At 38.2% G+C, this 26917-nt stretch overlaps 1 protein-coding gene across 1 annotated transcript; it reads left to right on the top strand.

Moving 5' to 3' along the window:
• Positions 1–26917, top strand: mrps9 (mitochondrial ribosomal protein S9). Its single transcript, XM_081381011.1, has 11 exons — positions 1–188; positions 1508–1690; positions 9757–9819; positions 9888–9918; positions 10011–10090; positions 23032–23117; positions 23322–23397; positions 23484–23652; positions 25096–25204; positions 25714–25883; positions 26538–26917. The coding sequence occupies exons 1-11, from the start codon at positions 90–92 to the stop codon at positions 26627–26629; spliced, it is 1158 nt and encodes a 385-aa protein (XP_081237137.1). The 5' UTR covers positions 1–89; the 3' UTR covers positions 26630–26917.

Raw genomic sequence — 26917 nt, 5'->3', positions numbered from 1 at the left:
TCTGGTGATGAACGACTTTGCCTGCTTCCAGGATGTGATGTATGTAGACATCACTTCCTGTCTAAGCAAGCGCGAGTCGGCGAGCAAACATGGCTGCCTCCAGTTGCAGAGGCGTGAGATCGATTTTATGGAAGTATGGGAGCTGCGGGAAAAGTTTATGTGTGTCCCGTTCAAAGACGGCTCCGCAGGTGAAGTGCATTCTTATGTTTGTTCCGACACAGAGCTGGTTTTGCGACAAGTTAGTCGTAATTGGTAGTGATGCTGTAGAGAGCAGTATGTCCTTGTGGCTGATTACTAACAGTCGAGTGCTTATTGAGTCTGTATAAAACGTGCAGATTGGCAGAAGTGTGCTGTTCTTTCATTGAAGTGCATAGCATACGTATTGAGTTAATAACCTGAACTATTTGAAAGATATATTTTATCATGGCGTGACATAATGTCCACTGCCCATGCCAGCTAATATAATACACATGCAATTTTCGTTTACATATTTAAACAGTAACGTATTATAATAACGTTTTAGTACTCTACATTTAATATTGATGTTTCGTCATTTCATATGAACGTGATCACCAAGGCTAAGTTACTTGTAGCCTGGTTCAAAGTCACCATGAAATCAAAATCAGTATTTTTTTTTGTTTTATGGAATATTGCTCTGTTTATTATAAACGATTTATCCGTGAACATATCGGCATTTTTTATTATTATTGTGTCCTCGTAATCACATCTCTTCTCTAATGACATGTTTTGTAGCGTGAGGGCGGGGTCACCTGTCACGAGATCGCAGCAATAGCAATCCACAATGATCCAACATTATAATCAATTCCCCATGGACAAAATCAAGTCCCGTCCTGCATTTTTTTTTTTCAATAAGTGAGCTGTTTCACTTGGATTAAACTCGTGTTGCCAGATCTTCAGACTGGCGGAAGAAGGTCTGGACTGCATAGCAGCTTTCATTGGCCAAGGACCACTCAGTGGCTGTCTGACTGACATGTAAAGCAAACAGTTCGTTTTGTTCAGCATCATGTGTAGTGGCATGGGAATGTAAAAGATGTCCCTACAATAATATCAGACTGGTGTTTAAAACTCTTAGACATATTTAAAGAGCCTGTTTAACAGTGTTGTGAACTTAATAAATGTTTGAAAATCCAGAGTTTAGTTAATCCTGACAAGCGTTTTTGTGAACATGAGGCTTTTTTCCTTGAGAGGTTTGCCGCCAGAGGGTTTGTGTCAGATGGACCGTTAAAGAAAGTGACAAACACATCTTCCGGAAACTCTGGACCGTTAAGGAAAGTGACAAACACATCTTCCGGAAACTCTGGAGAATTCAACCAGATGACAACTTCGAAAATCCTGAAGTGTTTCCAATTTTGTGTACCATATGCATCAGATTAAGCCGTTCAGCCAACAGTCTGATGGCGTTTCATGATGTCTTTTCATGATTTCTTTAACAACATAATTTTGACTAACATTTTTTCTTATGTGTTCTTTTCTTGATTAATTCTAGCTGCCGGTCAGGCAGATTTGTTTGTCATCCTCTTTGTGGAAGAAGAATCTGGCAGCGGCAGGCCCACAGAAATTCACACAGGAGTTCATCAATAAACAGGTGGAGGAGTTTGAAGTTGGTAAACGTCACTTGGCCAACATGATGGGGGAGGACCCAGAAACATTTACACAGGAGGATATTGATGTGAGTTACTTCACCACACTATTCTATATCCATGTTCAGTCTTATTCTGTTCCATTTACTGTGTTGTTAAAACATTTTTTTACTCTGATGCACGTTATTTAATACAAAAATAAAATAAAAATCTAAAATAGTTTTGGGATGTTCACAGATTTGTATGTATTGCACATTATTGATATATAACATTGCACTATATTTTGGGAAATATGGTTCATTCTTCTGGGGGGGGGGGGATGTAAAAAAACTTACATTCAGGCAAAGTCATACAAGTACATTATAAAATTCTGAGCACATGTCCATTGTCCATATTATCCTTAATCTTGAGAGGGAACACCCTCTGATACATTGCCATCCAGTTGCTTTTTGGCAATGATGATACAGCAGTGTGAATCATCCATACATCTGATCGTGAATCTTTGGCTTATTTAAAAAAACAAAACAAATAATGGACAAAGTCTATTCATTTCTTAGATCTCGTTCACACAGAATGCGTCTTTGCTTTGAAAAGTGCAAGACGCGATTAGTGGAAACTTTGAGGTTTTTTAACATTAATATGAGTTCCCCTAGCCTGCCTATGGTCCCCCAGTGGCTAAAAATTGTGATGGGTGTAAACCAAGCCCTGGGTATCCTGCTTCGCCTTTGAGAAAATGAAAGCTCAGACAGGCGAATCTGGAACCTTCCCCTTATGTCGTCATAAGGGGAATGGTTACCTCCCCTTTCTCTGCTTTGCCTGCAAAGAGAATTTGGCCCGCCCATGAGAAAATGAGCTACACGAGTGCAAAATTGTTTTTTCCTTGAGAGACATCATGGCTTGCAAACGAGCAAAGCATGGCAGTTGCTCAGTGTCTGGATGTACAAATGAACACAAAAGTATTTTTATAGTTCCTTCATCCGAGCCTCTAAAGAACCAGTGGGTTATGTGAATTTCTGATGTGTAATTGTTCAAGTTCAGACAGATAATCTTTCTCTCAAAGTCGTTCAATACTGTTAAATCAAGTAAATCAAGCCAGTGACTAAACGATCAACTTCACGTCGTTTCTCTTAGTAGGATGAAAATAATCTTATTTAAACTGTGATTAAAATATATACAGAAAGCGATCAAAGAACAATCCCTTTCCAATCGCCCAAGCTTTCAATCACACAGCGGGAGTTTATCTGGACACTTGCCAAAACTCTTTATGAAATCAATGATGGTGTTACACTGCACAACAAAGCTCTTACTGTATTTACATCATGTTTGCATTGGTGAAATCATTAGTGAGAGTGCAGAAACTGCGTTGCAATGATAAGATCTTCATTCACGCGATCAAATGACTGTCAAATGATCTGCTCAATGCTCATCACTGCAACCTTTTATGTGATGGGAATAGATCTAAATACTTTAAAAACTTCTCACGATTCGTTAATATCGATAGCTGTAATAGTAAAAACGTGTAATAGTAAAAGTTTTCGAGAGAGTTCCACATGTAATGCTAGCTATTTCATATGCAAGCATGTCAGCCAATCACAGCAGTGAGCATTTACACTGAAGTCTCTCAGCAGACAGGCCCCTTCAAACAGAGCGTTCAAATCAGAGGCTAAAATCAGCCCAGGAAAAATGCCTTTTATTCCTAAATTATGACATTTTTTTATCTGAAAAACATACTTACATTATAAGGGCACCCCAGAAAACATTATAAAATAATAAAATAATCCATGCCATGGGACCTTTAAAAGTGGAACTTATTTTAACTTGAGCACCGTTTTTTTAGAACGGCGTGGCATGTGCAACGCTGCAAAAGATGCAAAACATGAGGTCAACGGTCAAAGCACATCTAGCGCGTGTTTACATAGAAAAATAATTAAACAATAAGCCCTGCGAAGCCGTGTTTTACAGTGGATTTAGAACAGCTAAGGGGTATTGTTAGGCACGACGCAGAGTGGAGTTCACGCCGGAACATTAAAATCAGTTTGCGCTGTCGTTGAGAGAGCAGTTGTCAGTATATATGAAATCGTTTTACTTTAACACAGTTTCGATATTTCTGTGTTACAAATATTCAAATGATCACAGAAGTACTGAGATAAAAGTTTATAGTTCGAGTATAAACACTGATGTCTACGGTAGCAACCAAAACAGAGTAAATCACCTTTTGAAAGTCGCTTCAAATAACGAGTGTATCGATTTCATCTGATGCTTCAAAACATTCATAAGACGACTGTTAAAGCTGCAGTCTGTAACCTTTTTATGTTCAGAATTTACAAAGTATATATAATGAGCAAGTACATCATAAATGCCTTTTTTCAAACTGTGTTTTCGTCTTATCCTGAATCACTACGGTAAGCCTGTAATAGACGTTTAGACTCTGACTACTTTACACCGGTCGGGTCGGCACCTGCGGAGCAGCCCAGTGCCTGCGTGACTCACCCAGCATAGATATAAATACAGAGGAGTAGCTCCGGCTAAAATGTTCTTCCGCAAGACACATGCAGTTCTGTTTATTAAAGGGTTAGTTCACCCAGAAATTTAAATTCTGTCAGTACTCACTCACCCTCATGTTGTTCCAACCCCGTAACACTTTTGTTTATATTCGGAACACAAATTAAGATATTTTTGATGAAATCTGCAGCTGTCTCACTCCTCCATAGGCTTCTATGTTATTGAAACTTGCCGGCCCAGAAAGTTAGTAAAGACAATGTTTAAAATAGTCCAAGTGACTACAGTGGCTCAAAACCATAAGTTTATCAAGCAACGAGAATACTTTTTGTGTGCAAAAAAACAAACAAAAATAACCACTTTATTCAACTATTCATTTTCTTCTGTGAGGGCCTCTGACGTGAGTTCACATAGTGTAATAACGCAGCGCAACGTTCTGACGTACAACCCAGAAGCGCTGCTCTGTTACTCTGTTTTCCGAAATATAAAATTTAGAATTCAAGCAGAGTGTTTTCATGCCAAAAGTTTAGTGATTGTGTACTAGTGATTGTCAAACACAAATAAATTCAAGGCGCACATTTTCATTATGCAAAACTATTGTCTTTACCATAAGCGACTCTCTTTTGAACTCTTTTGCCACTCATACCAGCAGCAGAGAAAGGAGCAAACAATCATCTGACTGTACTTTGTGGTTGGATGTTGCACGATCACCAAACAGCATTTATAGTATCAAACTCGTGTCAGACTTAAATATTTGCAGGCTATAAAGTGTTTTAGGTTTCTTCTCATCATGTAAGCACATGTTACTATGAGAAAACCAATGAAAAAATAAAATAAAATTGTATGAAATAAAACAAAAATATTCACAGATGACTGTACTAGGCCTATATACCAAAAATAATGCTAAAAATGCCTGATAAAGTAAAATTCTCCCCAGCTTTTCAGTTCTAACAAGTAAATTACATCATGAGCAATTTCTAAATAAAAATATTCCTTAAGATTGTATTCTATTTTTTTTAACCTGTCTGGATTGTCTTTATTAAAATATAAGTTGATATTCTAGAACAGTGGTTAACCATTTTGACTTTAAGGCCCCCTTTACTCCACAACATGTAAAGACTAAAGGCGGGCGTACACTGTGCGAATTCGGACACTCAGGAGGTCATGAGCCATTGCACACCTTTTACGAGTCAGTTAACCTGATAATCGTGTCAAAGCAGGTGGTACACGGCATGACTGCACGGCGAGCCGGCGGCAATCGCATGAGCTTTAGCACTAAACACGGAGACTGGCGCTTTCAATGTTGCTGCTTTAGCTTTATATAGAAAAAAAGGAAATAAAAAGACGAGTGTGCAAATGATTTGGTGAAAAGAAGAGAACTGCACAGCCATTCCTTCCAACTAAAAGAACTAGAGAGTGTATTGTGTGTGTGTGTGTGTGTGTGTGTGTGTGTGTGTGTGTGTGTGTGTGTGTGTGTACGTGTGTACCTACTTAACTATATTTTGGTGACAAATTTGTACCCAGAAGTGACCAAAACGTGACAAAATCTCCAAAAACCTCCCTTTAGGGATGTCCTCATTTATAAATCTGGTATAAAAATATAGTAGCCTAATTAAAAGGTTTTTTTTTTTTAAATGTAAAAATGCAGAAAGATGTCTTTAATGGGTATGTTTAGGGGTAAATTGTGTGTGTGTGTGTGTGTGTGTGTGTGTGTGTGTGTGTGTGTGTGTGTGTGTGTGTGTGTGTCAGTGTATGCACACGCTGTAGGGTTGCTGCCATTGGACTATAACAATATTCATAGATCTAGCCTATGTGACGAGGTTATATGATTTGGCAATAGGGGACAGCCTATACACTGTTCAAAATTGGGCCGACTTGGAACTGTCAACTCGCTGTCAGAGAGAAGAGAGAGCGAGAAGGCGCAGCAGGTTTTGGTGTATCGATACTGCGGGAAATTATGTGTATTGAAAAATCTATATTTTTGACAACACTAGAGGCCAGTCATATAAAATTGGCACACTATGAACACAATGCATCAGAGCGGTAATGTGGCCAATCTGGCCATATACTTTATTAGCAATCTAGCCTAGTTTATTGCATAAAGTTTGCATTATGAATTTGTATTGGAACATAAGAAAACTAGAAATGTGAAGTCTGATACAATCATTGTGGTACTCCTAAAGCTGAAAGTTAAGTTATCAAATTTCTGCAGGTGTCACGTAGAACTTCTGGGACACTTCTGGGACCTGCTTAGAAATTGGCATACATTTACAAACAGTATTTATGTCCGATATTTTATTCTTTGCCAGAAAGAAATGGCCGTAATTGATTTATCCCACTAATTTGGTCCAATTTCTCGATTCTTAACATTATTCCGCAATCTCTGTCACCATTAATGAATTGAGTCCTCAGAGTAAGTGTGGCTAAAAGAAGCTGACACGTACCGTCCCTCTGCCAGCTGATCGGTGGGTAAGAGGTGGAAAATGGCTGCGACTGCAGGGCACAGAGCAAGTACAGGATGGGGCGTCTGTGCCTGAGCTGGCACTGGTGTGTGTGCCAAGCGCTTCAGCCGACATGACGTTCCCGTGAATGCGCTGAAGGTGTGAAACAGCTGCACAGCAAGTGCTGCCAGGAGGAAGTAATTAATAAAGACTGCAAGCCTCACCTGCTTTCTCCCGCTGTCTTTCGTCTACTCGCACACACATTGCGTTTGCACCCGTCAGGTGGGCTCTGACGTTCGCAGAGACCATGCCACTGAAATTGGGAAGAAATTTGCTGAGTTTTTGACAATTCCAACTTGAGTCAAAGTTTTAAAAGAGAGTGTAATTAAGAGGCTTAAGAAGTTTTGGAAAATGGTGCAAGTTATATGATCTGCGTTTATGTTGTGTATTTTTGGAGCTTGGCAGTGTGACACCATTTATTTCTATTGTATGAATAAAATCAGCTTGGGCATTCTGCAAAATATCGGATTTTTTGTTCCACAAATAATAATACTGATATCAAACATTAGTTAAAGTAGAATATTTTTAAGTGTACTATTCATTTAACACATGGGTTAATGACAAGGGTGTCCAAAATAAAGAAAAAGGAAATCTCAAAGCCGAATCGATTATTGTTGACACCACTAGAAAGTAGAATATTTTTAAGTGTACTATTCATTTAACACATGGGTTAATGACAAGGGTGTCCAAAATAAAGAAAAAGGAAATCTAAAAAAAAAAAAAAAAAAAACCATTGGCAAGTTTTTAGAAATGTCTTCATGTTGGTTTCATACCATTTAAAAATAAAAATGAAACTACTTGTTAATATTTGAAAACCTTTTATTGAATTAAAATGAATTTTAGTCCGTAATTCTATTTTTTTTATGTACACTTCTCTTTAAAAATTTGGGACCTCTAAGATATTTTATTTTATAATTATTATTATTATAATGTAAAGTCTCTAATGCTCACAAAGGCTGCATTTATTTGACCAAAAATACTGTAAAAACAGTAATATTACTATTTTTGTAAAATATGTTTTCTATTTTAATGTATTTTAATATATAAGTTCTTCCTGTGATGGCAAAGCTGAATTTTCAGCACCCATTACTCCATTTATATGTTTACACTTTACATTTATGCATGTAGCAGACACTTTTATCCAAAGCGATTTACAAAAGAGGAACAAAAGCATTTGTCAAAGAGCCAACAATATTCATAATATACAATGTCTTGTTTGTTAGACAAATAAACAAATAGACAAAAAAATTAATAACGGCAACATTTACTTGGAATAAGCCTTTCGTAGCATTATAATTGTCTTTACATTAAATTGATCAATTTAATTTGTCCCTGCTGAATAAAAGTCAATAACTTTCTGACGACAACACAGTCCTGAAGTGTCATCAAGTCTCTCCCCTGTAAAGGCCTTCTTCTCTTTCCCTTTACCTCTGTACAGATAAAATGTTGTCAAAATAGTTCCGGTTCACATGGATATGCAGAAGCGACAAATAATTCTGTATTATACATTTTTAAGGCCAGACAAGTAAGACTAAACACGTAATACGCATGTGCACGCATATACTGTATATATACATACATATACATATTTTCCTCAAGGCTTGCACCTTGGAACCTATTTTAAGGTTTGCGTCCTCAAGCCACCAGGCACTGTTGTTGTGGGAATGAGCGGGCTGGAGCGTGTTAAGGGTTTTCTGTTGGAACGGTGTCGTGTAAACGGCCCCTAAGTTAATAACTAATCATCTTTGCAATGGAAGTGAATCAATCAAAACTAACTTTATCTGGACAATAACTTTATTCTAGAGCTGCTGTAAAGCCAAAACAATCTCTGTTACAGTAATTTTCTAATAACACTTTAAAGCTGCTTTGAAACAGTCCATATTGTTAAAAGCACTATATAAATGAAGGTGACTTGACTTGACCCCAAACTTTTGAACAGTAGTGTATTTTTGAATAAATGAATGGATCAGGATAGATTTCTGAAGAGATGTCATTTCATTGAGCCATATGATCTCTTGGATTTCAACAACTATTCAGTATTTTGCATCATGGCCCTTCCTGATAAGCAGATTTTCCTTTAAATGTGTGGTATGTAAGGGTCAGCGAGAGGGAATTAAATTACACCTTGGTGAAGGAAACCTTGACTAACTACAGGGAAAAAAATTATGCTACAAAAAAAGATGGGATGGCAGGTATGGCATAAACATGTATGCCCTTGTCACCTGGGAAGGTCAGGCACTTTTAGGTTTTTGATGCTGTGTTTTCCATGGCACATGAAATGAGTGGTCAGATGTCTAAAAAAATCTGTTTTGAGAGAGTGCGTGTAACAAGGTTGCTTTCCCAGATTGGGCTCGTGTGAAGTGTAGGCAGCAGTGGTTTCTAGAACACTATGACGAGGCTAAACCTCCCTGAGGGAGTTGGGCCATATTGCTTTTCAAGGTATGAACAGGTGCTGCCTTCATCTGTCACTGCATCCTGCACCGTTTGTCTGTTCTTCCCTTTGTGTTGCTTTATTCCACTCAGTTTCCCTCACCCTTTGGTTTTGATGGCCCAATACATGGATATCTGTTCTCTTGGAGTGCATCTGCCATCACCTTACTTTTTTCTTTCATCTTTTCTGTCACTTTATCCTGGAAAACGGGTCAACGACCCAAAAGGTTGCCATTCTGAGTGTCTCATGTTATGCAAATGAAAGTTTTATGCCCCGTTCAGTGACATCACTGGAATCTGTTAACCTGTTTGGCTGATGTTTAATGTCCCCAACAACATCTGTAGCCCCATTTAGCAACTTTTTAGCAACTTGTTAGCAACCACATTTTTAAGACATGTGTAAAAGCTTAAAAAATATGGGGGTAGGAGTGAGGTATTACTGGTGTGTTTTTATTTCAGAGTCTGTGTTCACCACCACAAACCTTATTTCAGGCTTTTAACCAAAATCCCATTCAGAAAAGCTCATTGACTTTGGGACTATGGAACTGAAGTACTAAAATGCTGACTTATTTCTGAGTTTTGGCCTACAAAAATACGTCATCACTGCACCACTCTATAGATATAATAGATCAGTGTAAGAGTTATAATTATATGACATTAAATTTGCCATAAAACGGGTGCGTATTCTTATGTATGTATGTATGTTTGTTTGTTTGTTTGTTTAGAGGAGTATTGCATACCTCTTCCCCTCTGGACTCTTTGACAAGCGAGCAAGACCTATAATGAAGGTGAGATTTTTTTTTTTGATAATTAACACAGTCAATATGTTTCTTATGCACCTTTCTTTTTGTTTTAGCACCCAGAGCAAATATTCCCAAAACAGACAGGTATGGAAGAGCTGTGTTTTAACTTTTTGACACCAAATATAAGCATGCTGATATGTAGTAATAAAATACTTGTGCCCTGTTCTCTCTTTTAGCTGTTCAGTGGGATGCAGAAGGACGGCCTTTTCACTTTCTGTTCTACACAGGGAAACAGTCCTACTATTCTCTCTTGCATGTGAGTTCCTGCTCTTAATATGTGTATGTTAAATGCTTACATAAAACAAAGCCAAAGGGCCCTATTTTAACGATCTAAGCGCATGGTATAAAGTGCACTTAGGGCATGTCCGAATCCACTTTTGCTAGTTTAACAATGGGAAAAGTGGTCGGTGCGCACGGCGCATGGTCTAAAAGGGTTGTCCCTATTCTCTTAATGAGTAATGGGTGTGTTTTGGGCGTAACGTGAAATAAACCAACCAGAGTCTCATCTCCCATTCCCTTTCTGTGACATGGCAGATTGCTATTCACATGATGGAATTTGCAAGCGGAAAGACTGACCGCGTCTCTAGAGCGCAAACGGATCTGCTCGTGTGCGAGGTTAAAGTGCGCAAACCGACCAACTACAGTACAGGCCGGATTCCACCATATCTTTATGTACACAATATTAATATTTTACATTACATCTTTTTATTTTTAATATTTGGCTAGTTTGTGTGCTGCTGCGCGTCCCTGTGTGTGTAATAAGCAGAGTGTACGCGCGTTGTGGCCTGCCTATAGGTGCACATTACTAACACGCTCTTTAAATAACAAAAAAAAATATTGAGCCACTTAAATTAAGGAAAGATGAGTTGTAGGCTATTCACCTTGCTGAGGGGGATGTGATCAAAGCGAAAGCACGTTCCTCTCTGCACTCTAAGCGTTCTGTAATCACTCCGCTCTGATTCACTCCGGGTTTTCCATTCCCGCTAGCAGAAAAATAGCCTATTAGTGATCCAACATCGGATACTCTTATAGGTTACTCCTGTGGATCACGGCTGAACGCGTCTTTTCCACACTCACTTACAAACAAACATTTTTTCGCCTATCGTGCGTCTACTCTACACCCATACCACTAAAAAGACGGATTATATCCAAGACTTCAGCCATAAATTAGTATTAATATTGATAGCATCACTGGTAGCGTTGTTGCTAACTTACTGTCCATCTGTTAAAATGGCGAATATATCAGATGTAAGTAGTCTACCTTTTGGTGCAGGTGAGGACACATTTGATCTGCACGCACTGCAGTCTGAGCTGGAAGCTGTTGAGAAACAGATCCACAACCTTTTAGTGAGACAAGCCGAGCTGAGAGACCGGCGTTTAGCTCTTGAAACATCACGCGCCGATGCACACAAATCAGTGATTAACGTTACTAACCTGCTGACTCCGACCTCGTCTACTCCGTGCGTTTCTCAGCATCGGTCCCGAGCGCCGAGGTCGCGATCAGCCATGGTCTCGTTCACTCCGGCTCCAACACGCCACCACAAAGCCTGGATGGTTCCGCAGTGGAAGACGCGAGTCAGGTCTAGACCAAGACTCTCTCCGACCCTCCCGGTTTTCGAGATATCCACCCAAAACCGCTTCTCCCCTCTTCGCGAAACAGAACGCGATGCTGTGATCTTCAGCGATTCCATCGTTCGGCACGTACACGCTACGTTAGGTAAAAGTAAGGTGCACAGTCACTGCTTTCCTGGTGCTCGTGTTTCTGAAATCGCTGCTCGCGTTCCCGAGATTCTGAACGGTGACGAGCGCGTCGGAACTGTGGTCCTGCACGCGGGAGTGAACGACATCAGGCTGCGCCAGACGGAGGTTCTGAAGAAAGACTTCAGGAATCTGATCGATACGGTACGCAGCACATCGCCTGAAACAACGATCATTGTAGCAGGACCACTTCCCACGTACCGACTAGGACATGAAAAGTTTAGTAGATTATTCGCGCTAAATGAATGGGTAATGTCATGGTGCAATGAGCAGAAACTGCTCTTAACTTAGCACTTAACTAGCACTATGAGCACCATTCTCTCTGGAAAATTGGATATTGTTGCACCCATTAGATTAAAAAAGGTCAGAGAGAAAAGTAAAGCACCATGGTACAACAATACTATGCATGTTCTAAAGAGAGAAACCCGTAATTTAGAGCATAAATGAAAAAAAAAAACTAATTTAGAGGTCTTTAGAATCGCATGGAAAGACAGTATGTCACGTTATAAAAGGCCCTAAAAGCGGCCAGGGCTGAGAACCTCCGCAAACTAATAGAAAACAATCAAAACAATCCTAGGTTTTTATTTAACACCGTGGCTAGACTAACAAATAAACAGATGTCACCTGAACAAAATATTCCGTTACAGTTTAGTAGTAATGATTTCATGAAGTTCTTCACTGAGAAAATAGAAAACATCAGAACCACAATTGTAAACGTTCAATCCTCAATCGCGCCTTATAATTCAGCCTCAATTATCACCCCGCAAGAACAATTACAGTGCTTTACAACTATAGAACAAAGAGTTAAATAAACTTATCACTTCATCTAAAACAACAACATGTTTATTAGATCCTATACCCACTAAACTACTTAAAGAAGTGTTACCTATAGTGGAAGAGCCTCTCCTCAATATTATTAAATCATCTTTATCTTTAGGTCATGTTCCAAGAACATTTAAACTGGCAGTTATAAAACCTCTCATTAAGAACCCACAATTAGACCCACATAATTTAGCAAATTATAGACCCATTTCAAATCTTCCTTTTATGTCTAAAATACTAGAAAAAGTTGTATCAGCCCAACTGGGCTCTTTCTTGCAAGAAAATGACATCTATAAAAAGTTTCAGTCTGGATTCAGACCGCATCATAGCACTGAAACTGCGCTCGTTAAAATCACAAATGATTTACTATTAGCTTCTGACCAAGGCTGTATCTCAATAATAGTTTTATTTGATCTTAGTGCTGCGTTCGATACTATAGATCACACAATACTCTTAGATCGACTACAAAATTATACTGGTGTTCAAGGACAAGCATTAAGCTGGTTCAGATCATACTTATCTGACCGCTACCATTTTGTCTATTTAAATGGAGAAAAATCGATCATAACTCCTGTAAACTATGGAGTGCCGCAGGGATCTGTGTTAGGCCCTCTGTTATTCTCAATATATATGCTGCCACTTGGAAATATTATAAGGAAACATGGAATTAGTTTCCATTGTTATGCTGCTGACACTCAAATCTATATTTCATCACGGCCAGATGAAAACGCTAAATTATCCAAATTGACAGTGTGTTAAAGATATAAAAGATTGGATGACGCGCAATTTTCTTTTATTAAATCCAGACAAGACAGAGGTACTAATCATCGGTTCAAAAAACCGCCCACAAAACCTCTCGCACTACAACTTTAACATAGTAGGATGTCCTGTTACTTTATCCTCTACAGTAAAAGACCTGGGTGTTATACTAGACTGCAACCTGTCTTTTGAAAATCATATTTCATATGTTACAAGAACAGCCTTTTTCCACCTTAGAAACATTGCTAAGCTATGTAACATGCTATCAGTTTCTGATGCAGAAAAGTTAGTTCATGCATTCATGACCTCAAGACTAGATTACTGTAATGCTTTATTAGCTGGTTGTCCTGCATCCTATTTAACAGATCTTCTATCGCCCTATAATCCATTGCGCTCTTTAAGATCACGAAATTCAAGGCTTTTGGTCATACCTAGGATATCTAGGTCCACCAAAGGAGGGAGAGCATTTTCACATTTAGCTCCAAAACTCTGGAATGGTCTTCCTGATACTGTTCGTTGCTCAGACTCGCTCTCCCAGTTTAAAACTAGATTAAAGACGCATCTCTTCAGCCAGGCATTCATATAATACTTGTAATCTTACAGTTAAATCCGACCTCTAGTTCATAAACGCCAGAGGAGAACTGGCCCCCGACTGAGCCTGGGTTCTCCCAAGGTTTTTTTTTTTTTCTCCATTAGGTCACCTGATGGAGTTTTTTCGGTTCCTTGCCACTGTTGCCTTTGGCTTGCTCAGTTGGGGATATTTAATTTAATTAATCAATCAACAATACTATTGATCAGCATTACCAAACGTGGACGTTTTCCACTAGAAACAAACATTGATGTATTATTTTAATTTAATACTGTGAAGCTGCTTTGATACAATCTGTATTGTGAAAAGCGCTATATAAATAAACTTGACTTAAAAAAAAAAACTGCTCCGTGTTATTCTGATATGTTTATTTTTTTATGTCATGAAAGTCTGAATTTATAATACTAATTGTAACGGTTTGAAAAATATTCTACGTTTAATAAATATAATTACACAAAAATGTCCAAATGTAGTGAACGCGCCTATAGAAAGAATGCATATTCAGAATGCATAAGAATGCTATATATATATATATATATATATATATATATATATATATATATATATATATATATATATATATATATATATATATATATATATATATAGATATATATAGCTATAGCATTCTTATATATATATATATATATATATATATATATGTCTATGTCCATAGATATGTCCATAGATATCGGCGTCAGTTCATACTGCTTTTAACACTTTTCTAAATAGCGGATGCGATGGGACCAGTGTTTCGGTTTAGTCATGCTACGTTCGACATGTTGACGGAAATGTACAGCTTTCTGTGCATAGGGGGCGCTATTACGCATCTTCTAAAAGTGTACTCGATCTCCTGTTCAAAACACAGACGAAGAAGCAGCAGAAACAAGCGATAGCATATGAAAATGTAAAATAACACGATCATCAAGATTAAACGGCATATAAATCAAAACTGCCTAAAATGTTACCAAATGAAATGTCAACCTAGGATGAGGTATAGGACTGTGCAAGCTTTAGGGGTGTTGATGGACTCCATCTATGTTTTGATGATCGTTCTGAATTAGGGCTGCAGCTATCGATTCTTTTTGTAATTGATTAATCTAGCACTTAATCGATCAATTAATCGAGTAATCGGATAAAATTTTTTAGTGTGTTTTTAAACAACCAAAACAAATAATGCATAACGAAAATGATGTGGCTGAAAAACTCCAACATTTGGCTCCAAAACTAAGCCTATTTATTGTAATTTTTACCCATTTAGTGTTTATAAGTGCCAGTGCCAACAATTATATAACAATACAGTTAAGTCAACTTTATACTGTAAAACAATAACATGTAAAACTATGAATACAAACTTAAATAGTAAAGGCCATTTGGCCTTAGTTTTGTCTTCTTAATACAACATTACAAAAAAAGGATTGCACCTTCTGCAAATTACCCATCGGAGAACAAAAATAAATTAAATGAATATAAAATATCAAGCCAAACAGGTACACAATGTGTACAATTATATAAAAAAAATAAGTGTAGCTTTGAAAAGGGGAATGTTTTATTGCAAATATGCATTTTGTTAAATAGAAAAAGAACAGCATTTTGTTTTTCACTTAGGCTAGTTGAAGTATATTAGCACGTTTTGTAGTATTATATTTTTTTGTTAATTTAAAATGTTCTATGCTCAATTACTTTGGTAGCCGATTATGTCTTGAAGCAGGCTGGGGAGTTTCATTTTTTTTGTTGTTGTCTGTAACTATTTGGTAGACGTGACATAGCCTACAAACAAGGTCTCGCAAAGACTGCAATACAATATTTGTTCCTCCATCACGTCCCGGTGTATACAGTGAATGCATGCTGAAATTATTGTTGCGTGGCTACATAAAAGTTTAAGCATATGTGATGCATTGCCGCAATTGGTCTGACTGGCGCGTGAGAGAGACGAGGGTGCATGTGTGTGTGAAGGGGTTCTTTCTTTAGGCTATACGTTTACTTCTTAAAAACATCAAAGCTAAACATCATATCTAGTCAAACCGCATCACGACATCACTACAAATACAGTATGGGATTAAAATCAGCGAACATCAATGTATAGGCTTAGGCACGGGCGGAAATATTGGCGCTGGGTCAAAAAAAAAAAAATTCCGGGGGACAGAATTACCTTGTTTTAGCGACGCTGAAAGGAAGCGATCCCAAACTTTAGACATTCTCTGCCGTTTATGGACATCTTTACTCTCTGCCATCGCGCCAAATAAATTCAAAATGTATCACGCGCTATGGTGTGCTTCCTGAACATTGAACAACGGTCCGTGTGAAATCAGATCCCTGCGCGTATAGTGCGCGTCATAGGAATTTAACGAGGCTTCGAGGCAGAGTTTTTGCCTCGAGGAATTTTTGTAATCGAGTAAATCGAGTAACTCGATGAATCGTTGCAGCCCTATTCTGAATTCGATCGGTCTTTGAATTTCTCCGCTTTTTGCTCAATGTTGCTATTTTTATGAAACTTACCCACATTCAAGTGTTGATAAAGGAATGCATGAAGCTAGAATAAAATGTTTTTTTTTTGTTTTGTTTTTTAAAGCTGTGAGTCTGTTCTTTCTTTTGAAATATTGCATGTTCAGATATTCATACAACAAAATATATTGGGGGCAATGGAACTTTTGTGAAAATGATCAAAAATGCTGGCGCTGGCTGGCAACTTTTTTCGAAAACGCTGGTGAGGATAGAGACTTTATTTTCTTTCTTTTTTTTTTTTTTTTTTTTTTTACTTAGTGCTTTGGGCATTTCTGAAAAAAGAAGTTCATCACTAAATTTATTGGTATCGGATAGGGCTGTGTATTGGCAAGAATCTGGCGATACGATACGTATCACAATACATGGGCCACGATTCAATATATTGCAATATATTTCGATACTGTCCATAAGGTGATATATTGGGATTTTTCTTTTAAAGTAGGACTATAATTTTAGAAAAAGTAATATTTAAAAAAAGACATGATGTGCATAAGTCAAAGAAGTTTACTTTAGGTAAACAATTCAGTACACAGAAAATCAAACTGCCAGTTTGGGATTGTGGTTCATATGTTCTTAAGCCGGCAACACACTGGCTGCGTGGCGTTTCTGTTGCGTGTGAGCTGCGTGACGTTTGCGTGGCGTTATCCATGTCTTTGCACACCAGAGACGTGTCTGACGCGGCGCTGCTGCTGCTTGGTGACATGATAAGCCTCATTGGTGATATATTTGACATATGGGGAGAGAGTTGTGGAAGGCCTATACTTAATGTTAAACATAAATATATAGCAGCAGAGACAACGTCGGCAGTGTTGACGGCAAAAATAGGCTATAGAATATTTCGTTCTGTATTGGCAGGTGCAGTATTTGAAAATCGATAATATTTTTTTTAATTACATTTATATTTGCATTTATGTCAAAACCTAGAGACTTTCAAACAACAAAATGACATTTATTAATATGTATTCGTGTAAAAATGACATGAACATCTTTTCCTATTCTATTTTGCTTGGAAATGCTTCCAACACGCTTGCGTGTCGCGTGAAAAATAGGCGTCGGTTCTATTTCTAGCATGCTGCGCGGCTCGAGCCGCGCCTGAGACGTGCATGTCACGCAGGCAGTGTGCAACCTCTATGGGAGCCGAAATAAAAACGGACACGCCACGCAGCTGAGACGCTCACGCCATGCAGCCAGTGTCTCGCCGGCCTTAGTGAGCAAATTTTTATATGCTCAAGTAGGCCATAATAAAAGAAAATACATATAGCCCCTATCACAATACATAACACATTATGTGCAATCAATTTCGTGGTATTACCAGAGTATTTTTCCCAGACACAATTTACAAACTGCATGGTTCCTGTCGATATCGGTAGCCCTCTTTACTCTGGAAACCAAAATGATTCCACACTTCAGCACGGAATGCAGCGGGAGCCAGTCTTACACGGGGTTCAGCCATAGCTACGTTGTTAACGTCTAGCAAAAATGTTAGGCGAGGACACTAGTGGTGCGTCTCAGCATAGCCATCTAGTGGTAGGGATTTAAACACAACATAAACGTGAACCACTGTCTTACCATGAATATTTTTGCACGTAAACTAAAAAAACAACAACAAAAAAACGATATTGCGTTTTTGAAAATCGATACAGTATTGCAAAATGAAATATCGCGATACTCAAGTGTATTGATTTTTTTCTTACACCCTTAGTATCGGACAAAATTGAAATTTTGTTGTCTTGAAATGGTTTTGGAAGAGTTTCTGCTTTGGCTGGTCTATGATTGAAGAGAGTGGCACAGACGGGGGGTGGGGGTGGGGCACATCACAGAGAGGTGGGATAGAAGGAGGGGCACAGACAGAGAGAGGTGATCCCCTAAAAAGGGCCTGGATGGGGTGATGGGGGAACAGCCCCTCTGCAGAAAGAGCGAGGCTTTGTTTGACATTTTACTCTTAGTGTGCTAAATAAAATGAAATAGAATGGTTGTTGTTAAAACAAACCAGTATACATCAGAGATTGGAATGATTAAGAAAATGCAAGTGGCAGGTTTGGATTTGTAAGAAGAGGAATGAGAGTTAGGAAGATGAGTGTGACGGAGCTCTTTCTCCTTCCTAAATCCCATTTACAACAGGGAGCATCACACACTTCACTAGGCACGCCAGGGCTTTGTGATATTAGGTGTGCTTGCAAGTGTGTATGTGTGCACATGTGCTGTTTGTGTGTAGGTGTGTGTGCACATCAGCCTCAGGGGTTTTACTGCGATGGGAAGAGCCCCAGAGAGCCTCCTGCGTTAACCGGCTCTTTGTCACCGCGGCTAATTCCTTTTCAAAGTTTGTTTGTTTTAGCTTATTTTTCCCTTCTCTACCATTCATCTCTGGACTCGACCTTGGGCTACGACGCCTCTCAGTAGCAGTAAGGAGTTTGTGTGTGTGTGCGCGAGTTGACTAATGCGCCATTGTCCTCGGTGCGCCCAAGCCCCTCATCCTCCCCTTTGCCCTGCAGTGGCTGGGACCCCTGCTGCTAATTTAAATAGGTATGTCAAATCTCTCTCTCATTCAGCTTCGAATCGCACAGAGGTGCTCTGCGTTCAGAAACCCTGCAGTGTGCAGAAAATAATGTACAACTCTCCTTCCTGCAGACAGCAATATTTTTATAGCCTGAGAAAAAGGAAGCAAAACACATCCAAACTCTATTCAGATAGTACACATATGGTAAATATGGACATTTACCAAGGAGACCTATTCTGTAGCTAATATATCAGGAGAATTTACAGCTATCAAAGTAAGCCACTTGCACAATCGATTCAAGTAACTAAGTATTCTAGTACGGCAGTGGTCATTTATTAAAAAACACATTAATTGCGTGACCCTTTTTATTGCATAAAATTAACGATTTCATGTTTAAAGTTCTTAAACTAAGATAGGGCCTTTTTTTTTTTTTTGGTTTGGGAGGTGTGAAGTTTTACCCAGATTTTTACTTGCTTCTCTGTCCCCATTCACATATATTTAAATTTGATTTGTTTTGTGCCATAATAAATAAATAAAAAATGTATTTAATAATAAAATAATTTTATTTTAAAGTAAATGTATTTAAAATGTTGTTTATGTATTTTACTTTTATTTAAAATGTTGACTGGAAGTAGCTACAATGGAAAGTTATTATTTTTCATTAATACCCTATTATTACGGATATATTAAATTGATCTAAAGTGACAGTAAAGACTAGGGCAGGATATTGACACAAATTTCATAATTCGATCAGATTTTAATTCAGTTCTGATTCTGATATTGATTAATTGGGGTATGTATCAGGTACAGTTCAATGCAAATTTACTAAAAAAAATATCTCTCAACCAATGCTGTAATATTCAGGGAACCCCAGTTGGTACATGACTATAAAATTAAAGCTTAAAATTAACTGATTTGTGTTGGCTGTACTTAAATTTAAATTACACACACGTATATAATAACAATGTTAAAATTTAATGACAATTATATTTCTAGAAATGGCTATAAACATTTAGATGGTTGCTGTCATAAAAACATGACGGATTTATTCAAACATTAAATATTGAAAAACAGATTAAGTAAAATACGAACAAACAAGACAATTACTGACTGCTGTAACTTGTATTAAAGCAGAAGAGATGATCGGTTCCCATGTGCTTGAACTGAGGCGCTACAGCGATCTGTCACGACTCACACCACATTAAATAGTACCAAAGCGGTATTTGTTTAAATTTCATAAATAAAAAGGACAAAATTTGAAAGCTGAGACTTAGTATCAAAAGTAACTAAAGCACAAAGCTTATTGTGATTTATTGGCATGGGAGGAATGCTACAATGTTTTGTTCATTCATCAATGTAAAACAGCATAGACTATAAAAACTCTATTTTTGAGATTTAAGAATCGATATCAGTTCATCAAAATGAGAATCTTTATAACTGTTCTTCATAACTTTTATAAAATAATCCTGAAAAAAAATGTTTCACGGTTTCCAATGAAGGATTGTGTGACTAATAACTGGTGTAAAATATATTAAAATAGAAAAGTAATTTAAAGCTGCAGTCCGTAACTTTTGGCGCTCTAGCGATTAATAAACAGAACTGCATGCATCTTGCAGAAGAACATTTTAGCCGGAGCTACTTCTCTCTGTTTGTCTATGACGAGTCAGGCACTGGGCTAACTCTGCAGTGGTACGACCCGAACCAGTCTAAAATAGTCCCAATATAAACTTATTATAGGTGTAACGTAGTGTCAAGTCATCTTCATTTATATAGCGCTTTTAACAATGTAGATTGTTTCAAAGCAGCTTTACAGAGATAAACGTATAATTTAAGGTAACAGAGATTGTTTCGGCTTTATAGCGGTTCTTTAATAAAGTTATATTCCAGCTAAAGTTAGTTTTGATTGATTCGCTTCTGTCACAACGATCATTTGTTATTAAATTAGGGGCCTCTAAGACGACACCATTCTCTCTACACAGACTTTAAACGCGAACCTGTGAGAAACGCTGATGGCGTTCACATGCGCATTAAGAATTGGTTCTATAGTTATGTGCGTTTGAATATATGTGCGCAGGTTTGGAATTCCCTACAAGCCAAGCCTAAACAAAGTACTGGCGTTTCCTTATAAATTTTGATACAGAATTTTATTTTATTTTATCAGTTCGAGGTAGGTACGTGAATTGAGTTTCCTGACAACGCTTTATCTGTAGAGTGGTAAAGGGATCCTCCATAGGGAGAGACTAGTTGGCACTTCAGCACTGCGTTGTCATCGGGTCCAGGCGAAGGTCCTTCATCAGATCTGGATACGGCCTGGATCCGGCAGGCTGCGGGAAAACCTCGGGATAAACAAAGACACTAAAATTAGCGTAGATGCCATTCTTCTTATGATGTAACGAGTACATCAGGATTTATGGGAAGTGTTCCCGGTTCCGGCTGACCTAATCTATGCAGCCTAACATTGAATTATAGAAGTCTATAATGTATTATGTGAATGCTAGGTCAAAGAGATGTGTCTTTAATCTGGCTTTGAACTGAGAGAGTGATTCAGGATAAGACAAAAACACGGTTTGGAAAATGGATTCATGATGTACTCTTTTATACACACACACACACACACACATGTATATATATTGTTGAATTAACAACAACATGCAATGCATCACAGAAAACCAAGTGTTTAAGTTTGCAAAGCATGAACATATAATTAAAAGATCAATAAGTTTAATATGTAGTGACAATTTAGACTCTGACTGTTTTTCTTGCGTTTATCAACTGGCCTAAAAATCCCTCACACGCATCCCGGACCTACAGTTCTTATTTTTGAACACTATAGTCCTTCTTTACAGTTTAAAAAGCCTGTCACCTTTTCATAGAGGCATTGCCTGTGTGTTTATTCCTAAATGTGCATGTGCATTAGCTGGACTAGCTTAAACATTATTTTATTTTTGCATAATTTAAGATAAAGAATCACCAGTTTTGACACAAAACTGTCATATTTATAAATGAAATATATTATTTAAACTTAATTTCAGGCATCAGCAATAGCTACACATGTGCTTTACCAAGATGGCTGTAGAGTGGACTGACTGGCAATGGCAAAGACATCCATCTGACACATTTATACTATTTATACCAAAACTTATTCACACAAAAAACACAAGCAAAGTCATAAAACACGGGCTCATGATGTTAGTACTTCCTGCTTTTAACCGCAGGCCCTTCAACTTTGATCTTGTGCTCATTATACTGTATTTTCGACTTAACCTTCAACAAAAAATCCCATGTGCGCTTTGGGAGGAGCAAGTCTGTACAATTTAACCATGATTTGTTGAATACAAGGAGCCCCGGCCAACCAAAAGGCAACAGTGAAAGTTCATATTAAAAGCTGAGACCAAGGAGCCTCTCTCCCCTCCTAAAGGCATTTGAATTTCTCTGGATTCGTTATGGCGCTGTGATCACGAACGTGTAACGCGCATTCCCCCAGCTTTTTTCCTCCCTCCCCCCTTTCTTTTCTATTACTCCTCCTTTTTTGTGCTGAAAATTGGTTTTTGCCCGATGTTTGCTTTTTTGGCGAGTAGCGGTGGATTATACGCACTCTATCAGGACCGAATTAAACAAACAGCTGTGGGATAATTGAGGGGGAAATGAATTCTCGCACAGGCGTGAGGAAGGTGGCGACGTGAGCTGCATGCCAGCGCCGGGCCCCGTGTCAGACCCCTGCTCCAGCACCACCACGCCTGACGGGCACTCCAGGCTCACGGGCGCGATGCCAATTTAGACAAGTGTGCCCGAGGATGCCATCCTGCTCCGCATGGCAGATTCTCCTGTCAAGAGGACGTGCGAGTGAGTGTGTGTGTGTTAGAAAGGAGAGAGAAAGTGTGGGGGGTTACGGCCCAAGTGCTCCCCAATTCAATTTTCCCTCCACACACACACACACACACACACACACACAATTAAATTCAGCCAGAGCCGGAGAGAGAGATGAGATCTGCCTTCATAATAGAGACTGTGTGTGTGTGTATCTGTGTGAGCGTGTGTGTCGGGGGATTTTCAAATCCCTGCTTTTGCTTCACTGCATCTTTTCTTTTGAGGGATTCCTGAATATCTATGAAGAATACATCGTCCTTCATTCGATCTATTCATTGACTTATTAGTCAACAGAGACCACGCTCAGGATTCTTGCATCTTTTTTGTGTGTGTGTGTTATTTCTGCTCTTACAGGAATAGCTTTAAAACTGACCACTTTCCATTTCTCTTGCCATTCTAGGATCTATATGAGAAGATTCTGGCCATTGAGAGACATCAGGACAAGATGAGAAATAAAGGTCTATTTACGTCAGACACCAAACAGATGTGAGAACTTCAAAACTTCCTGCAAGAAAAACATTTACTTTTATGCGTTTAGCAGATGTTTTATCAAAAGCAATTGGTCAAAAAGCCAACAATATTTGTAACATACAATGCCAGTACATCTAGATCTGAAAGTAAGCTAGAGAATTTTCGTACTTTCCTCAAAATGATGATTTGAATGGCTAAACTAGGTTTGTTTCCTCTCAGAATGCTGACTGGGAGCAGGTGGCTGTTAAAAGAGGAAATGGAGGAGCATCTGGTTGAGAACGTTTCAGATCAAGACGTAAGAACTGATAAAGTGTGTATTTCAGGATGAAAACACGAGAGGGTGCTGTTGGCGAACTAAGTGAATTCTGTTATTTTGTGTAGTACACGCGGTTGATCCAGCTGATGGAGAAGTTGTTGTCTATGCCCTACTGCTCTCTGGAGGAGGAGTTCGTGCTGAAGTTTCGCAGACAGCTGGAGGTTCAGTCCAGTAAACAGGAGATTCCTGTGATACAGTATGACCCGCAGGGAGTCGCTTTCAGCGTCGCTGATGGTAAGGCGCAATACCCACATCTCAAATACACAGGCTTATCAAATATGTTATGGTTAAAATATTAGGTTTTTAGATTATTCGATTTTGCGAACACCATAAAAACCTTTTTCCAACTCTACTGACCGTCTACTGTAACTCTCAGATCTCAACTCTGTAGTCAAATGTGTACGGCCTGATAATAATTCTGAATCAGATTGTGATTATTTGCATTTATTCTGCACTTTCATTTATATAAGGGAATTTATGAGAAGATTGATTCGAAATGCCGTTTTTGTCTCTCTGGTGCAGTAGTGCATTATATGAGTTGTCCAAATAAATTGAGATACATGAAAAATGTGTGAGCGTGAAGAGTTTAGGACAAAAATATATTACTATCGCACAATATTATTCACAGGACAATTATGAATCAATTATAATATTGTGGTGGGCTGGGTGGGTTCTGTACCATTGTGAATTGAAAGTTTAATATTTAAATATTAAATTGTCATTCAACCCATGTGCAGTATTAGTTTGCAAATCCTTAAATAATCCATTATATTGTAATTAATTTTCAGAGTTTTTTTAAAAAATGGTATTAACATATTTTTTCATTTAAGTAGCTTTTATTTTTTTATTTTCAGTTTTTTTTATGTGCTTTGGTCATTTTTATTTTGTCTTTTGTTCATTTCAGATTTTGTCATTTAATACTTCAACTCAGTTAATATTTATATTTTATTTTATATTGTTTTGTTATTTTAGCTTTATTTCAATGGTGTGTTAAGATACATTGTCAGGTTTGACATCATTCAAAAACCATTTGTTTCTGTGTGTGTATTGTGACCGTGTATGATTATACAATTTTAGCTTCAATGATGTACTATAATAGTTTTGAATAATATTTTTAATTAGTTTTTGTTTTTCTATTGTCCATTTTATTTTTAATATTGTCAATTTAATTATTCATTTTAAAAGTCATTTTATATTTCTCATTTTTAGTAGTTGTAGATTTATTCATTTTTAATTTCAGTTTTAGTTGTTATTTTAGTACATCAAGTTAAACTAAATTAAAATAAGAAATGTTGCCTTGGCAAATAGCTCTAATTAATTAAAAAAAGGTTTTCATATTTTATTTAACAAGTTAACATTTATTTTATTTCATGTAACAGTTTTTTTCTTTAGTTTAACTATAATAAAAATGAGATTTGAGAGCTATTATCTGTTCCTCACAACATGAGCGACAGTAAATTATGACAGAATTTTCATTTTTGGAAGAGCTATTCCTTCAAGTCTTGTGATCCTGCGAGTAAAATCAGAGATAAAGAATTATCTATTCTGCAAGGTTTCCGCTTGTCTCGGTTAATTCTCGCATAAAACTCTCTCCGTTGCTTCTGTACACACTCACTTAATTCCCACATCACTCCAGCTAAGTCTTTCTCTCTCTCTCTCTCTCTCTCCTTCCCACAGGCAGAAGGAAGTCAGCCAAAGCTAGTATCACCCTCAGAGACAGCGGCTCTGGGAACGTCACAATCAACGGCAAGAACTACCTCCGCCACTTTCCCATACTACAAGACAGGTGTGTGTGCCTCAGTTATGCATCGCACCTTTATGAAAAGATCCTTTTAGCATATCAAGGGCTTGAATATTTGTTTTTACTCTAGTTAGTATGCCATAAGTGAGACCCGCGCCAAAAATGCTCAAATCCAGCATTTGTGGGCCAGGGTGCGTGGTGAGTGTGTTGAGTTTTTTTAATGTGGTTGAAAAGTTAATTACACAGATGAGTGAGCCGGAGACCGGCTGCCCGCCCTTATCACTCCGTCCGCTTCACACAGACCTAATTGGAGCAGGAGGGGAGCGTTGCTCTGTGTCAGCACTGTGGGCCGTCCTGCAGGCGAGCGCACACGCTTGCGTCGCGTCCTCTCAATAGTTCTTACGGTGGCGGGATTATCACTTTGTCTAAATATGAGGATACGGTCCTCAATGGGGGATTTGCAGGAGTGTCATTCACACAGATGTTGAAAGCCTGAGTAGTCCAGTTGAGAGAGACGTTCTTAATTCTGCCTTTTACTCGTTCCTTTCTCTCAGGGAGCAGCTGTTGTTTCCTCTGCACTTTGTGGGCATGCTGGGCCGGTTTGACATCGAGGGCAGTGTGGAGGGTAGTGGTCACTCCGCTCAGGCTGGAGCTCTGCGATTGGCCATCTCACGGGCGCTGCTCAGCTTTGTGTCTGAGGGACAAGTGGAAAAGATGAGGCAAGGTGTGTGACAAGAAGCCCATAACATCACAGTGTGGTAAACCATAGAAAAGGGCAGAACATATATTTTAATAATTAGTAGTAATGTTAGTCATTATTTTGGGGTCTTGCTTTTTTTACCAATAATTGTGGGGGGGTTATTATTCTTGTTAATATTTAGTTTAGTTTAATATTAATGACATTGACAGGTATATTAAAAGGATAGTTCACTCAAAATAAAATAAAAATTGTCATTACTTACCCTCAAGTTGTTCGAACACAACAGAAGATACTTTAAAGAATTTTGGTAATCAAACAGTTGACGGAAAAAATACTATGGAAGTCAATGGCTCCCGTCAACTGTCTAGTTACCGACATTCTTCAAAATATCTTCTTTTTTGTTTAACAGAAGAAAGAAACTAATACAGGTTTGGAACAACATGAAGGTGAGCAAATGATGACAGAATTTTCATTTTTGGGGGAACTATCCCTTTAACTGCTTTTGCTCTGCAAGGCCTAAAACAGGAGGTCCAATATTTTGACAAGTTTCCGATAGTGAAAAATAATAACTTACCATCTTTACATCTAATATCTTTTAGTCACAGTCACATAGTCACAGACTACTTTGAAGTAGTAGAAAACTTAGTCATCATCTGTTTTCCCTGATTACCCAAACAGCTGGCCTGCTGACCGCTGATCCCAGGATCAAGGAGAGGAAGAAACCAGGGCAGGAAGGAGCACGGAGAAAGTTCACATGGAAAAAGCGCTGAGCAAGAAAGGGGCAAAGCAGGACTGGAAACCTGAAGGGGACACAACTTCCCTCTTTCACTGGATCATTGGGTTTTTCCGTGGACAAATATACTCTGCTGATCACAGATATAAACCAGCCCTATTGCTTTCATCAGTTAAAATTGACAAAACGTATCGCTGTTGGGCATCTGTGAGCTGAAAGGAAACCTTTCTGTTGCTGACATTTAATTGTTCTTTTCTGTGTGTGATTGTGTATATTAATGTTGGTAATATAAACATCTTTCAATAAACTATTTTTTTCATATGTG

This window comes from Scardinius erythrophthalmus (assembly GCF_964197995.2).
Source record: "Scardinius erythrophthalmus genome assembly, chromosome: 12".
In the NCBI taxonomy this organism is placed as follows: Eukaryota; Metazoa; Chordata; class Actinopteri; order Cypriniformes; family Leuciscidae; genus Scardinius; species Scardinius erythrophthalmus.
This window is presented reverse-complemented; position numbering and strand designations above follow the sequence as displayed.